The sequence below is a fragment of the Drosophila santomea genome, chromosome 2L, assembly GCF_016746245.2.
Source record: "Drosophila santomea strain STO CAGO 1482 chromosome 2L, Prin_Dsan_1.1, whole genome shotgun sequence".
In the NCBI taxonomy this organism is placed as follows: domain Eukaryota; kingdom Metazoa; phylum Arthropoda; class Insecta; order Diptera; family Drosophilidae; genus Drosophila; species Drosophila santomea.
In genome coordinates, this window is record NC_053016.2 from 18,743,578 (window position 1) to 18,758,927 (window position 15,350).

General features: G+C 42.2%; 2 protein-coding genes across 6 annotated transcripts in view; one reads left to right on the forward strand and one right to left on the reverse strand.

Annotated features, from left to right (window-relative positions):
* The first annotated feature begins 655 nt into the window (after positions 1 to 655).
* On the forward strand, positions 656 to 5,158 carry LOC120457493 (transitional endoplasmic reticulum ATPase TER94). 3 transcript variants are annotated; one of them, XM_039645058.2, is made up of 5 exons: positions 656 to 814; positions 2,067 to 2,169; positions 2,257 to 4,293; positions 4,358 to 4,512; positions 4,577 to 5,158. In XM_039645058.2, the coding sequence occupies exons 1-5, from the start codon at positions 798 to 800 to the stop codon at positions 4,668 to 4,670; spliced, it is 2,406 nt and encodes an 801-aa protein (XP_039500992.1). In that variant the 5' UTR covers positions 656 to 797; the 3' UTR covers positions 4,671 to 5,158. The 3 variants fall into 3 exon arrangements, with proteins under 3 accessions (XP_039500992.1, XP_039500988.1, XP_039500982.1); XM_039645054.2 differs by lacking the exon at positions 656 to 814 and adding an exon at positions 1,817 to 1,992 and having other exon boundaries at positions 4,361 to 4,512; XM_039645048.2 differs by lacking the exon at positions 656 to 814 and adding an exon at positions 1,819 to 1,992.
* Positions 5,159 to 6,380: 1,222 nt separating this feature from the next.
* Positions 6,381 to 15,350, reverse strand: part of LOC120457577 (cAMP-dependent protein kinase type II regulatory subunit) — a 30,859-nt gene continuing 21,889 nt past the window's right edge. For 2 of the 3 annotated variants that reach the window (XM_039645094.2, XM_039645099.2), the window contains exons 4-10: positions 11,528 to 11,709; positions 11,176 to 11,276; positions 10,442 to 10,537; positions 10,152 to 10,299; positions 10,001 to 10,076; positions 9,435 to 9,620; positions 6,381 to 8,273 (exon numbers count right to left, since the gene is read on the reverse strand). In XM_039645094.2, coding sequence (XP_039501028.1) covers positions 8,143 to 8,273; positions 9,435 to 9,620; positions 10,001 to 10,076; positions 10,152 to 10,299; positions 10,442 to 10,537; positions 11,176 to 11,276; positions 11,528 to 11,709 — 920 coding nt within the window. In that variant the 3' untranslated portion in view covers positions 6,381 to 8,142. Of the gene's footprint in view, positions 8,274 to 8,635; positions 8,905 to 9,434; positions 9,621 to 10,000; positions 10,077 to 10,151; positions 10,300 to 10,441; positions 10,538 to 11,175; positions 11,277 to 11,527; positions 11,710 to 15,350 lie in introns of those variants that run through there. The other variant, XM_039645106.2, reaches the window with a different exon arrangement.

The window sequence follows — 15,350 nt, forward strand, 5'->3', positions numbered from 1 at the left end:
TCCCATTCCTTGGGGCAGCGGCCACGCCCAGTGGCGCTACTCTCTGCTCTGCCGACGTCGCTGTCACTCTCTTTAGTGCTAAAAAATAAAACTGAAAGTAAAGCTGAATAAAACGCTGCCATAATTGGCGTCGTTAATGCCAAAACCATGAATACTAAAAAGTTTTTACGAGCTCAAGCTGCGATTGAGCAGTTACTACAGGGGCAGGTTGATGGCCGACTGTTCTAGGGAATTATGTTCGTAAATGTTTGTCACAAATAAGTATATACATATACTTATATAGGTATATATATATATACATATATAGGTACATATATGTAAAGTCAAGATGTTTTCTCACTTCCAAAACTTCCAGAACCAAATGCAATAGATTGATTAAATTCTACATAGCTCTTACATTTATTTTAGATATTGACACAGCCAAAAAGCATGCTGCACTTCGGCAATCAAAACGTAAGCCGCTTACGTTATCCAGAAGTGGTTCATAGCAGGGAGTCTCTGCCAGCGAACATAGCCAAGTTATGCTCCTGCACACGTTGCCACCTTTATGTTTAGCGCGATTAGCCATCACTCAGGGCTGCCACTTCATTTTGATTTAGAAAACATCGACAGTTGCCCCGAGCAATCGATGTTTTCTAAGCCCAATCGATGAATGTCTAGTAACCCACATCACCAATCTGTTTCTGCTGCCTCATCTTTGAATTTGACTAAAAGTGCCGATTTCCAGCTCAACGAATAGCACGACTAGCGCCGAATTATACCATTAAGCTAAAAAGTTCAACGTCAACTAGTTTACCATGGCAGATTCCAAGGGGTAAGTGAACTGGACGCCCAAATAGACGCCGACTGGGGCGCTCCAAGTCGAAAATCACCAATTTCGCGCAGTCATTGAGCAGAAAAAATATGCAAGGGCCACATCGCAGACATACTATTATTTAATTGTGATAGGCTTTCGCCGACTTCCGCGAATTGTCGTAGATTTAGCGCGACTTTTCGATGCTCTGTTGCAAAATGTTGCGAAACTAGGGCAAACCTGAAATCCGAAGAAAAAAGCCAGCGAGAATCGCCATTTGCAGTACGTTGTTGTTGTTGTTGTTGGTGTTACTGCCCTTGCAGTTGTTGTTGCCGCTTGAAAACTTACGAATTCCCTTTGTTGTCCCAAAAATACAAGTTGTCCTTTGCTGAAGGATACGTTTTTCGGTTGTTGTTTGTATTTAGTGTGTTTTTTAACGTTGGTTACGAAAAACAATTCTGTATATATGGCAACTGTTTCGATACTAATAAGTTAAACACCTATTAAACTATCTTAAACTATATTTTTTGAAACCACTTTTAAAATTTCTTTGTGCTAGTGCATTAGTTCTAGAAAAATCTTTAATCTCTGTACTCGCCAGTAATCATATAAAACGTTTAAATAAAAATGCGAATAACCCAAAAATTACGTTAAAATAATTCGTTTAAATAAAGCTAAGTAAAAATATTAATAGAAACGTTTAGGTTTTATTTTACCAAAAGGCGCCAAAAAAAGTTGGCATCAAGTACAGAAAATACAATCTTCTATGACTAAAGCCACCACAAATAAAACCAATAAACACCAGGAATATAACGTAACATAATGAAAAAGCAGCATTTGTACTATCGTACAGATTAATATATGTAGATTTTTATGATTCTCTAGTTGGATAGAATATAGCGTGACGACAACCTTTTATGTTTCAAAATGCTGGATCTATCAATGAAAGACAATGATCGACATCATGTTAGCTACGAAAAATGATTCGGCAAGCCTAATTATACAAAAGCGTAGTTCCATTCTGTATTACTGGTGAAAGTAGTTTCCATAAAAAAACGGAATATCTAAAAGCAAAAAAAAACAATGTCCGGTAGCAAGATCGATAAGATGGATCATGATGGGGATACCAGGGACTTTATGCGGGGCTATCACAGCGAGCAGGATGAGAAGATGAAGCCGAAAACCTCGTTCGATAAGCGGTTAGGCCAAATTACAAAACCTAGGGTTTTTTTTAAAGAGATGAGTCTTACGCGATCCTTTTTCTTCCCTGCAGTGAAGATCTGGCTACGGCGATCCTGAAGCGCAAGGACCGTCCAAACCGACTGATTGTGGAGGAGGCGCAGAATGATGACAACTCTGTGGTGTCGCTGTCGCAGGTAAGACTCTTCACTCTTCGGAAGGCCACGTCATTGGATGGCTAATTCACATGACTTGGCTTTTCTTTTTCTTGCTTCAACATTCAGGCGAAGATGGATGAGCTGCAGCTCTTCCGTGGCGACACCGTGATTCTGAAGGGCAAGCGCCGAAAGGAGACGGTGTGCATCGTGCTCTCGGACGACACCTGCCCCGACGAGAAGATCCGCATGAACCGCGTGGTGCGCAACAACCTGTGCGTCCATCTTTCAGATGTGGTTTCCGTGCAGTCATGCCCGGACGTCAAGTACGGCAAGCGGGTGCGCATCCTGCCCATCGACGACACCACCGAAGGCGTCACCGGCAACCTTTTCGAGATCTATCTGAAGCCGTACTTCCTAGAGGCCTATCGGCCAATCCACATGGGAGACAACTTCATTGTGCGCGCAGCCATGCGTCCTATTGAGTTCAAAGTGGTGCTGACCGATCCGGAGCCCTACTGCATTGTGGCTCCCGAGACGGTAATCTTCTGCGACGGTGATCCGATCAAGCGCGAGGAGGAGGAGGAGTCCCTAAACGCAGTCGGCTACGACGATATCGGTGGTTGCCGCAAGCAGCTGGCCCAGATCAAGGAAATGGTGGAGTTGCCTTTGCGTCATCCATCGCTCTTCAAGGCCATCGGTGTGAAGCCACCGCGCGGTATCCTTATGTACGGTCCCCCGGGTACCGGTAAGACCCTTATTGCCAGGGCTGTGGCCAACGAGACAGGAGCCTTTTTCTTCCTGATTAACGGGCCGGAGATCATGTCCAAGCTGGCCGGAGAGTCAGAATCGAATCTGCGCAAGGCCTTCGAGGAAGCCGAGAAAAACTCGCCAGCCATCATCTTTATCGATGAGATTGACGCCATCGCCCCGAAGCGTGACAAGACCCACGGCGAGGTGGAGCGTCGCATTGTTTCGCAGCTTTTGACCCTGATGGACGGCATGAAGAAGAGCTCCCATCTGATCGTTATGGCTGCCACTAACAGGCCCAACTCCATCGACCCGGCCCTGCGTCGCTTTGGACGTTTCGATCGTGAGATAGACATCGGCATTCCAGATGCCACTGGTCGACTGGAGGTGCTGCGCATTCACACCAAGAACATGAAGCTGCATGATGATGTTGACTTGGAGCAGATTGCTGCTGAAACCCATGGACATGTCGGCGCTGATCTGGCCTCACTCTGCTCTGAGGCTGCCCTTCAGCAAATCCGTGAGAAGATGGACCTTATCGATTTGGATGATGATAAGATCGATGCCGAAGTGCTGGCGTCCCTGGCCGTGACAATGGAGAACTTCCGCTACGCTATGACCAAGTCCAGTCCATCGGCTCTGCGTGAAACTGTTGTGGAGGTGCCCAACACCACCTGGACAGACATCGGAGGTCTGGAGAGCGTCAAGAAGGAATTGCAGGAGCTGGTGCAGTACCCAGTGGAGCACCCGGACAAGTTCTTGAAGTTTGGCATGCAGCCCAGTCGCGGTGTCCTTTTCTACGGACCCCCTGGTTGCGGTAAGACGCTGTTGGCCAAGGCCATTGCTAACGAGTGCCAGGCGAACTTCATCTCAGTCAAGGGTCCCGAGCTGCTGACCATGTGGTTCGGCGAGTCCGAGGCCAATGTGCGCGACATCTTCGATAAGGCCCGCTCGGCGGCTCCTTGTGTGCTCTTCTTCGACGAGCTGGACTCGATCGCCAAAGCGCGTGGCGGTAATGTCGGCGATGCAGGCGGCGCCGCTGATCGTGTGATCAATCAGATCCTTACCGAAATGGATGGCATGGGAGCCAAGAAGAACGTGTTCATTATTGGAGCCACCAATCGTCCCGACATTATCGATCCGGCAATCCTCCGTCCGGGCCGTCTGGATCAGTTGATCTATATTCCACTGCCCGACGACAAGTCGCGTGAGGCAATCCTTAAGGCTAACTTGCGCAAGTCGCCGCTGGCGAAGGAAGTAGACCTTACCTACATCGCCAAGGTGACGCAGGGCTTCTCTGGCGCCGATCTGACCGAGATCTGCCAGCGGGCCTGTAAACTGGCCATCCGGCAGGCCATCGAGGCTGAAATTCGACGCGAAAAGGAGCGCGCCGAAAACCAGAACTCGGCGATGGACGTAAGTCATCTTGCTTGGCGCAAAAAAAAGAATATTTATTTTTTACTATTTACCATATAATCAGATGGACGAGGACGATCCAGTGCCGGAGATTACCAGCGCCCACTTCGAGGAGGCCATGAAGTTCGCTCGTCGTTCGGTGTCCGATAATGACATCAGGAAATACGAGATGTTTGCCCAGACTTTGCAGCAGTCCCGTGGATTCGGACAGAACTTCAGGTAAGAATTCAATTCCTTTTCTTGCTAAAACCGTTTTCTAATGGAAATGTATATGTTATTTTAGATTCCCCGGTCAAACCGGCAACACCTCAGGATCTGGTAACAACTTGCCAGTTAACTCGCCAGGCGACAACGGCGACGATGATCTTTACAGTTAGATTCCTAGTTTTACACCACAAAACAAAACCACAAAAAGGAACTTTTTAAATGAATTTTTTTCCGTAAAACCGAGCAAGCAAAACAAATCCCATTCGCATCCTGGAGGCGGTAATTTACTACAGCAACCATTGGCTAAGACATTCAGCCGACGGCGAAATCAGATGACATACCCGATTCAATATTCACTTTTTTTGATACCATCCTTATTCTTGGTCACGAATCCGTGCAGCAGGATAAGGTTCTATCTTGGATTCGGGCTTGCCTAATCCAAAACCATTTTAATTGGCGACCAATTCCACGCCTCACACTAATCATTCGTGCATTGTCGGTAGTGTGGCTCCGATATATGAGTTTCTATAAACATAATTATAAACGATACACATACACACATACATTTAAAGATAAATACATATATTAAACACCGTAAAATTATAAGTGTATTTGGAGCTACGTTTTTAAGTGAATAAAAATTATAAATTCAATAAAATCATATTCCTTCAATTACAAAAGGCGCACAACCAGGTAGGCATTATTTTTCCGCATTACTAGCCAGCTGCATTAAGTATATAAATAATCCTGATAGCAAATTTTAATAATTATATTATTTGTATGTACTCGTGACTCGTATGTAACAAGAAACAAGCGTCCAACTCTTAATAGCACAGAATCTCGAATATATTCTGTATCCCCGAGTCAATTAAAACATGTCCGTCCGTTGTTTCAGAACGTTGCCTTTTAAAAGGAAAACAAAGTTACTGATACGCCACAGTGCGTATGCGTAATAAATAATCTCTTCTTACCTCGATTTCTGCCAGAAAAAAAGGTCAATCCAGTGGAGCAATACCCAAATCCTGTTCCCATTTACAATATCATTTTATTTGTTTTATCGCATTTATTAAACTTGTATTAATTCGTCATGTTTGCTTTTTCTGGTTTTTACTTATTTTTTCACTTTTATTTTTATTAATTCTTTGCGACATAACAAGGACATCTTAATATGAAGTTAGTTGAATTCTTTCATATTTTAATAATCATTATCGCTTCGGTCTTATAAATAAACTTTCTTTGCCATTCTAATAACCGCTCGTTATTTGAATCAATATTTTGGCATCGGTAAATGAAGATAAGGGAAATAATAATAATAATAATGTTAATGGCAAAAGCAGGAAACTTTGAATTTGATTGGCTTTTTAATGTGTTATTGCAGCTTCTTCGGCGCTTAATTTAAATAAAATGTGTTTCCTTTTTTCTCAGTGTCTACACCTTCAATTCTGCAAATATGCTTTTGTTTTTTTGTTTAGTAATACATACTCTTTGTTTTTTGTTTTTGTTTTCGTTTGTATTTGTTTTTCTCTTTTATTTTTGTTACACATACATAATTAATACGCTTTATGCATAATTACAACACAACAGTTAAAATACGAATAGGCTTTACTATTTTTATTTAATGTACTCCTTCCTCTGTGACTTTAATTTGAAGTTTGCGCGTTTAGAGCTTGTCATCGGTGATTTCAACGATTTTTTAAATATTCTTTTTTTGAGCTTTGCTTGATGACAGTATTCAGTATTCAATATGGCTTGTGTGTGCGTGTGTGTAGTTTTTGTGGTTGTATTGGGTGGAGTGTGTGTTCGTGTGCATGTTGTGGTTGTGGATTTGTGGAAGAAAATGGCCAGCACTTTCTGCACCTTAATTAATTTCTATAACTTTACTCGCTTGATATACTCGTAATATTTATTATTTATGTTTTTCTCAAACTCATTTCCTAGCGTTCTTTTTGTTTCGAAAATTTCCAAGAATTTGTTGCTTTAAAGTCTTGAACATAGACTAGACACCAATTAAGATTAAAAACATACTTTTATATACTTTAGTTGTATTATTTCCTGCTGGCAATTTGAACGCCTTGCAGCAGTTTTACACATATGATATTTTCGGTTTCTTTATATGTAGTTTCTTTTAGCTTTTGAACACCTGTCGACTGTTGGTATGCCAGTTGAATTGATTTAATTTAATATTATACCTACGTATGCAAGTTCATTGATTATCCCTCTACGATTTGTTTAGTTACGCTGTTTGTTCAAAACAATACGGTTACACTCATATAAAGTAGTTGGAGTCGTTTAGATTTGGGTTTAGGCGTTACCATAGTTTAAGCTCATTCAGTTGTATAAATAGAGATATATGTAGGTATGTGTATATGTAGGTATAAGTATAGGTATAGGTTTAGGTATTGAACAGGAACAAAAACAGGGACATACTAAGTACACATAATCCAGGCCATCGATATTGCTTTGATTCGTTTTCGCCATGGCCCGAAAATAAAGGATTAAATATTTGGATATACTCGTGTTGAAAGCGGTCAAAGCAATTATCCCCTGGTTCAAGCCACTTTTCCATTCTCACCCCGCGTTCTCTGCTAAATTTCGTATTTTTCGCTAGTTTTTCTCAAAGTTTTCTAAGTTGATCCCATGCAACATATTGATTGTGCCTTTAGCATTACTTATTTGTTTTCTTTTCGTTCCGCTCCGAGAACTGAATAACAATAACATCCTCGTGTGCCTACTGTGAGATCGCTTTAGGAAGTGGAAAGCCTTTATCTCGGGGATCTGCAAATTTGATATCTTCCCTACTCTCTGATGGCCGAATCGCTTGTCCAGCTGCTTCTTGTATAGACTAGTACATACACACAAACATTAAATGGTTGTTGGTTTGGGGTTCCCCGGGCGAATACTTCTCTATTCTTGGGTAAGTATAGTTTCCCGATAGATGTGGGGAAACTCTTAGCTGATGTGTGTGGGTGTTCTATTTGCTCTTATTTGCTCTTATTTGATATATTTTGCTTACTTTTCGCTTATCGGTAACTAGCAGCCAATGAAACAAGTGATTGCGTTATTTTCTAAATTATGAATAAATCAATGGATAACAAAAAGTTATGAATAAACAAAACTTAAATTAGTATTTTTAACATTTCCGTTGAGCCAATCGTTTGTTGTTTCTCTTTGCTGATTGCATTTGAATTCAGTTTTGCCCAATTAAATACATTACAAATTACAATTGCTAAATACATACAATACAATTCTTAACTCGCTTGCTTGCTTCTCTGTTTTGGATTAGAAACATGGCGAAGCTTCTCCCCAACATGATCAACACTATCATCATCATCATAATCATTATTATCGTAGTATTATAGATTAATTTCAATTATCAAATATTCATGATTAGGTTTACATGATTTTGTGTCCTTGTGTTTTGTTTGGTATTTGTGCATTGCTGTGGGTTGTGATCTGCTCTTATGTGCTGTCCGTAGAGTTGCTCAATTTTAAAGAAACATGGTTACAAAATAAAATTCTAGGAAGCCTGCAAGTGACCTTTCAGTTTCAGTTGCTGTGTGTTGTAGCTGTTGATGGTGGTTGTTGTGGCTGTTGTGGTTGGTTGGTTGGTTGGTTGCTTGGTTGGTTGGTTGTTCAGACTTTTTATCGTGTATCGGTGATATTGTTTTTGCTGCCGAATATCTTCACCAACTGCGACTCGTAGTCGTCAATGTTGCGCTTCATGATATCCATGCAGGGACCCAGCAAACGCTCAAAGGCCTTGACATCGAGGACTAGATAATGGGAAAGCGGTATAATCATTAGTTCAGATCAACTTTATAAAACGCTTCTGAAACACTTAATGCATGCTGAGGAATTGGGATTTCTTGGGAACTGGCTGTTTAGTAGCACTTATTAAAGAACATATTAGCACACACCACACCAAATCCAATTGGGTAACCATTATAACTTAATTCTTGATCACCGCAGGCCCCACTACATCATCTGCATTTCCTTCTGCATCTCTTACCGATCCATCAACCTTTAGTGCCTGTGTCAGCTTCAGACATTCAAATTTCATTTCAATTTCAGTGCTGTGGGTTTAGTTGAAACTAAGGTGGTGAGGATGGTCCCATAACATGTACTCTTGTGCGTGTGTGTCGGAACAAAACTATACTTTATTGAACTTCTTAAATTTTGAATAGCTTTGTAGATTAGAAAGATTTTATGGTACATTTGCGAATTTTGGATATAAATAAACTACAAAAATTAAAACACTAAAACCAACTGGTTCAAACTGCTTGCTTCACAAATTCGTATTTCGACGGGCCATGTCGGTGAACATTTGCTCATAGATCACTATATTGCGCTTGAGTACATCGGTCAGGAAGCCCATGATGCGCTCAAAGGCCTCTGTGTCTAGGACTGGACGGAGTTTAGAATTAAAGTCAAGTGTTTATGGAGTTTTCAAGACCTTATTGTTTAGCAATTTAAGGAAAAGTACAATCCCTGCTCATTAAAGTACATTCATACATTCATAAATAGTACATATTGAAGGGTACACCTTTCAGACCTAATTCAATTTGCATGTAAGCGTAGTGAATTAGGGTCATGAAAATGGGATTGTAACTACTACTACTAATTGTACAACTATAGAGCTAATTTAGCGGCAAGTTGCCGAAATATTCGCGCAGATCCTGTTCCAGATAGCGATACCCACTAATGCTACGCTGAATGCCCCCACTACACTTTCCCATGAGGCGTTCGAAGCAAATAACATCCAGGACTACACACAGTGCACAAAACATACAAGGGATTGGGCGTGGGCATTGGGGCGTGGGGCGTGGACAGGACAAAGAACAAAAACAAATAAACAAAAGCATTAGGGATTAGGTCAAGCGGGGGATCGACTGAAACGCTTTCCGTGTAGCCTTTCCGCCGGCCAGGACACTCACATGCTAGCTTAACGACGCCGCCCGTGGCGTAGACGGATGCTGCCCGGGGTCGATGTGTCACCAGCGCCAGCTCGCCGAAGTACTGTCCCTTTCCCAGCTGCGAGATCTCCACCTCGGCGTCGTCCTGGTCCATGCGCACGGACACCGTTCCCTCCTCGATGAAGTACATGCCGTCGGCGGCGTCACCTGGGAATCGGGCGAAAAATCGCAGCCATTAGAAGATATCCAAAAGGAACTCGAAAAAAAGCTTTTATTGGTTAAGGTCGACCGACGGCAGTATAATATACTTATATTTAAGTAATTATATTTGAAACAATACGCTTCAAAGAATAAATAAAAAAATTACCATTTATACAGAAGATTAACTTTTAAAATTAAATGTTTCCCTTGAGTTCATTGGCTTTTATCACCATTTCTGGCGTTTAGTTGGGGAAGAGTTATTTAGTAGAAATGTAATAGCAAGGCACGAGATCTTTTTATTCCTTGCAAAACCCACAGTAAAATAACAAAGATTGCACGTTGATTCACCTCAGGGAGTTCTTCCCCCAACTTTGCCATTCACTTACCCTGTTTGATGATGCGTTCGCCATTGTCGTAGCTCTTCGAAACCAAGGCATCCGCCAGATTCATGCGTTCGTAGTTCTGGAGCACAAGCACAAGAGGTGTGTATGGATATATGGTATCGATTAAGGGAGCAATAAGAGTGTAGGGACTCACCTGCAAGGCCTTCAGCATGGGCACGCTGTTCAACAGCTCCTCGTACATTTTCCGCTTCCTGAAGGCCGACTTCAAGAGGATGCGGCGGAAGGTTTGGCGGTCCATGGCCCAAAGTAGACCACTGGTTTCCGCCTGCACGGTGGCCGCTCTAGATATTTAAGTTCAAAATTAGATACACGTCTATATATATACATATATATGTATACAGCCATTAGCACATTGTAATTGTGGCTCAGACAGCGCGGAAAATTTGACTAAATGAATCGATCAAATACGAGGGTCGCACATACCTGGGCATATTGTAGAGCAGCGCTAATTCACCAAAGAGTCCAGTGTGATTGTAGGTGTTAATGTGCTTGTCATTAATATAGACTTTGTAGACGCCACTGCGGAGAAGGGAAAATGCGGGGGTTACGAGATCAGAAAAGCACGAAAAATCCACTTTAATTGAATGCAATTTATAATTGATGCGGTGCGTGTGTGTGCTCATCAATATGCAAGTACTCATTAATTGTCATATCAAATACTAATTCCCATTCAAATACGAATTATTTAAGCCTCACGCAAATGAATGAGCTTCTCTTGCCTGTATGAGTAGTATTGCGGTTGAAGTTCTTTGAGTTCGTTCTAAAAAGGTTAATTCGCTTCCATATATATGGAATATTTGCTGTATTGCGGTTTATTTTGTTCTGTGCTGTCATATCTGCGGCAGTAATGACTACTAAATTAAACAAACATTTGCCTTATTTAATATGAAGTACCATAAAATTCCATATTTAATTAATAACTTTTCACCTACGAATATTTTTATGGAAACGTTCTCTTTCTTTTTACGCTAAGCTCACTACACTACATATTTTTGAAAGCTTTTCCTCCTTCTGAAAGTACTTTCCATATCGATGCCAAGCTTGAGGCAGCCCAAACAAAATCATGAAAAGTTACCACAAGTTCAAGTTAACTTTCGGCAAACAGAAAATGTGCATTATTCATGGAGTTTGATTGAAATTTGTTTTGTTTTACTTACGATTCAATAACATAAAAGTTATCGCCGTCGTCACCCTGGCGGATGATGAAGTCACCCGGCTGAACCTTCCGCTCGAACATGGCATCCAGGACTTGGTTCATCTGCGAAAACAAATCAGTTACAAGGGACATGGTGTGGGTCTATTTGGGGAGCCAAGGGAAGCCTGCCTGATGGGGGATAATCCCCGTAAAAGGAAAACCGCAGGCAGACACTTATTCGGGTTAAACACTGATGCGTGTATGCCTGCTCCTTTCCCTTCCCCTACGCCTTTCCCATTCCCATTCCCATCCCCATCCCCATCACTTCTCCCAGCTCCCCCGAGGGACTTATGATTTATGTAGTGGCTGCGAACCTGCTCCTTCTCGAGGGATCGGAAGAGGAGGACGTTCTTCACCGACTCAACCAGCCGTGCGCGCTGCTCATCTGTCTTGGGGAAGACGGCGGTGGCGCCATCATCGTCATCATCCGCCTCCGGATCGTAGGCCTCGGCGAAAACTGATTTGCGGCGCGAGCTGGCCATCACTGGTGGTTCCGCTGAATCAGAATGAAACGAAGCGAAATCATAAATCAGGCATATGGTATAGGTCTATTGAGAGCCTCTTAAAGTGAATCCCATGAACAGCAACGTATTCATTTAATGACCGACAAAATAATGCCCAGCTATCTGGGCACTGTCATCAGCCTGGAATCTGCTGGTCTGGCACATCTCCTGCTGCGCCACAATTGCAATTCAAATGAAACTGCAGAGGAGCTCGCATATCAACGACAGGCAGCATAATCCAATGGAATGTGGAGCCATGTACGGCAAAGTCTGAATGCATCTGCACAAATTTTTCACTCCGCTGCAGGCTTTTACACCGAAAAAGATGAATTTTCGCTTAAAGTGTCACAAATAAATAGATTTTTTTGTTTAACTATCATCCAAATAAACAAATGCAATTGAATTCGAAATAGCTTTGATTTAACTTTATAGAATTATAGCACATTTATTAGTTTGTTTTTCAAACCAAAAACCATTTAAATCAGATTTGTTTTGTGTTTCACTTCAAAACATCATAATTACCACTAAAAATAATATGGGTTGGTGAACTCTTTGAACTTTTTTTGCGTGTGACAATCCCAGATGGACCATAGTTCGTAGAATGCCTTTCACATACAGCACAAATGTGAGGCATTGTCCAGCTGACAGAATATTTGTCAAACTTGCAAGGCAATCAAGGCTGATCGTATCACTTCCCTGCCTGCTACAGATATTTAAATGTTTGCCCAGGTTCACATGACCGCAAAATCAATTGCTGTAATTATACATTCAAACCGAGCACAACAACACCTTAAGTGCTCATGTTTTTGTCTACACACAGTATTTTTGGTCAACAAAATTCGGTTTTTGCTTTGGCCAAGCAAAGCAAAGCAAAGCCTCTACTCACCAGCCAATAAATTACCAGACACCTGAGTGGACATTTTCAATTGCACTGCTGCGGCTTTCTGTGCGTGTTTCCGAATTTAGATACAATTTCAAATCGGTTGCAACGAGCGCGAAAATAAAAACCAGTTAGGCATGAACACGTTTAAAAATAAGTAGAAATAAAAATGTGATGGGTGTACGAGTATATGTAACCCAAGGTGACTGATGTATGTAGACGCAGAAAAAAGAGAAAAAAAAACCATACAAAACCAGCGCAAACACCGAGCGCTTGGCTTTCCCGTCACACGCAGCGTATGCGTAATAAATATTTATGCACTCGAATGTTTGGCAAAGCCTTCAGCAAGTCAGTCGAAAATGTTTGTGTATCTGTGTTGTGTGTTTCGGCACAGCAAAATCTGTTGCTGATTCGGTTTCGGATTTGGTTTTGAGTTTGGTTTTGGATTGGATTGGCAGAAAATATTTGCACTGCAGCCCGCAGTTTTCTATCGCAGTCGTGTCAAGTTGCCAGTTAAGAGTGTCAACCTAATGATGCAATTACGCAACAATTTCCCAGGCACGCATTCTGGATTTTCCTCAAGTTTCCCTTCCCGCCCAAGGCCGCAAAAAGTGTGAACCTAGACGGGCCAAGTGCACGTCCATTTCCCCTCCAGATAAGTATTTATCCACGCCCTGAATGTATACCAGTATATACCCATCTCGTCTGTCTGCCTGTCTGCTGTCTGTTTGCATTGTGTTTTGTGTGGAGCAGTAGAGACGCCCACGTTCGAAATCTTGGATGGCAATTGCCTCAGTGATCTGGTCTGGTTTTTATTGCAGCCTAATGTGCAAGGTCTGTTGAGATTTTTGATTTATAGTCTGGTAATTAGAAGATTTGCAAAAGTCTATCAATCACAATAACTTACGATTCCTTATTTATGCGTTATTTGATGTTCCAACTTGAAACTATTTAGTAAAAACTGCGCGCAATATTTTTCAGATTTTTGATTCACGTTTTAAGTTAATATTTTCTATTTCCTTACATTTCTAAAAATACTGGTGCCTAGAGAACGATATTCTTAGTTCTTTAAAATTTTAAAAACAGACAATATTTTGCGCTGTACTAGGGTTTTAGAATTGATTAAAAATGAAAGAAAATGTCACTATGAAATTCCACTTCTTTTTACGTATTCATGGTCAAATCAATTTGTATGTTAAGCTAAATCTTGCTTTGGTCGAAACGAAAACTAATTGAGGCAGAGTTTTGCCCACGGGAAATATTTAGTTTTGAAAGATTTTAGATGTCAACTGAGCCCGCTGGCAAAACTTTGAATATCATTTGGTAATTAATGCACCGAAAGTATTTCAATTAAGTACGTTTCTTGCTCCACAAACACAAATGCACTCAGTCAAATAAGCTGGCGAATTCAATTAAGAATGGCAAATAAAAAGTTGTCTGCATTAATTTCATTAGCAGAGTGAAACAACATCAACGAGGACGACTGCGAGATACATATATATTTCTATATAGGACGACAACTTCCGACGCTGACGACGTGAGCAGAAATGAATGAATGAATGAAACTATTGAATGAATGAATGAATGAATAAATGAATGCTTGGCCAACAAGCAAACGGGCTCAAAAACTGAGTGACAAACCGACTGAAGGACGGTTTTGGATGTGCGTGCTATCCTTGTGACGTCCTCCGAGCGACTGAAAGTGCCAATGGTGCCACAAGAGGCACAGCTTCGCCACATCGCCACATCGCCGCATCACCAACCACATCGCCATCCACGTCCGCTGGAGTCGCTGATGACAGGCAAACGTCAGACCAAGGCGGAAATAGTGCCTGTAAGTAGGCAGCACAACACGCCACTCAAGCGGTCCAGTGTTAGTCGGCCGTCTATTTATACAGCTGCCTGTTTGTGGGTGTGTGCCAGCTGTCTATCGCTTTGTTGGCGAGGCACTGAGAGAAAAGTCCCCAAAGTTGGACAACAGAGAATCAATCGTACTGGAAGAAACACTTATTTACAGGGATACGGCTGCTGAAAAGTAACTGAATACGTTTTATATTAGAGCAAAACAATCGTACATATTAATACCGTTTCATACAAAAAGGGCATCTATCTAATTTCTTTCCCTGCTGCGTTATAAATAGCAGCACCACTTTGCTTTGTCTTGATTAACATGAGCATTCCCTCAGCTCTTTCATATAAGCATTCATATACACATTATTATTAAGCGCAACAGGAGGACGCTCCGGTGCAGAGCAAACAGGATGGATGAAAGGAGAGAGATGGCATTTCCGTTCAGTCTGTGCCCCCGATCCAGGCTAGAGTCCTGCCACAAACGCTGCTGGCATGTCAATAATTTTGAAATGTACCTCACTCCACTCGGCCACGCCCTCCCTCCGCCCCTCAAGCAATCCCCACCGCCCCCGGGGCGTGTCATGCGCCCTGTGTGCCCGATGAAGCGTGTGCGGCTGCTGAGCTGTTCATCAGTATGCTTCAGTGGACCAGCAAGTCCTGCAAAACATAACCCTCGACCTGGCCATCGCCTGGCCATACGACCAACCAACCACTCGTTGCTCCCGCTTTTTCCCTTGGTTTGACGCTGTGGCCAACAGCAGTGTTAATAAAATGTTCCATGCCCAGCGCATACCTTTGACCGACCACCTGCCAAAACACACACACACACACACACACACGCACACAGACACCTTATTGAGCCACAAGGGCCTACTCGGCGTATGCGCGATATGAATGTCTCAA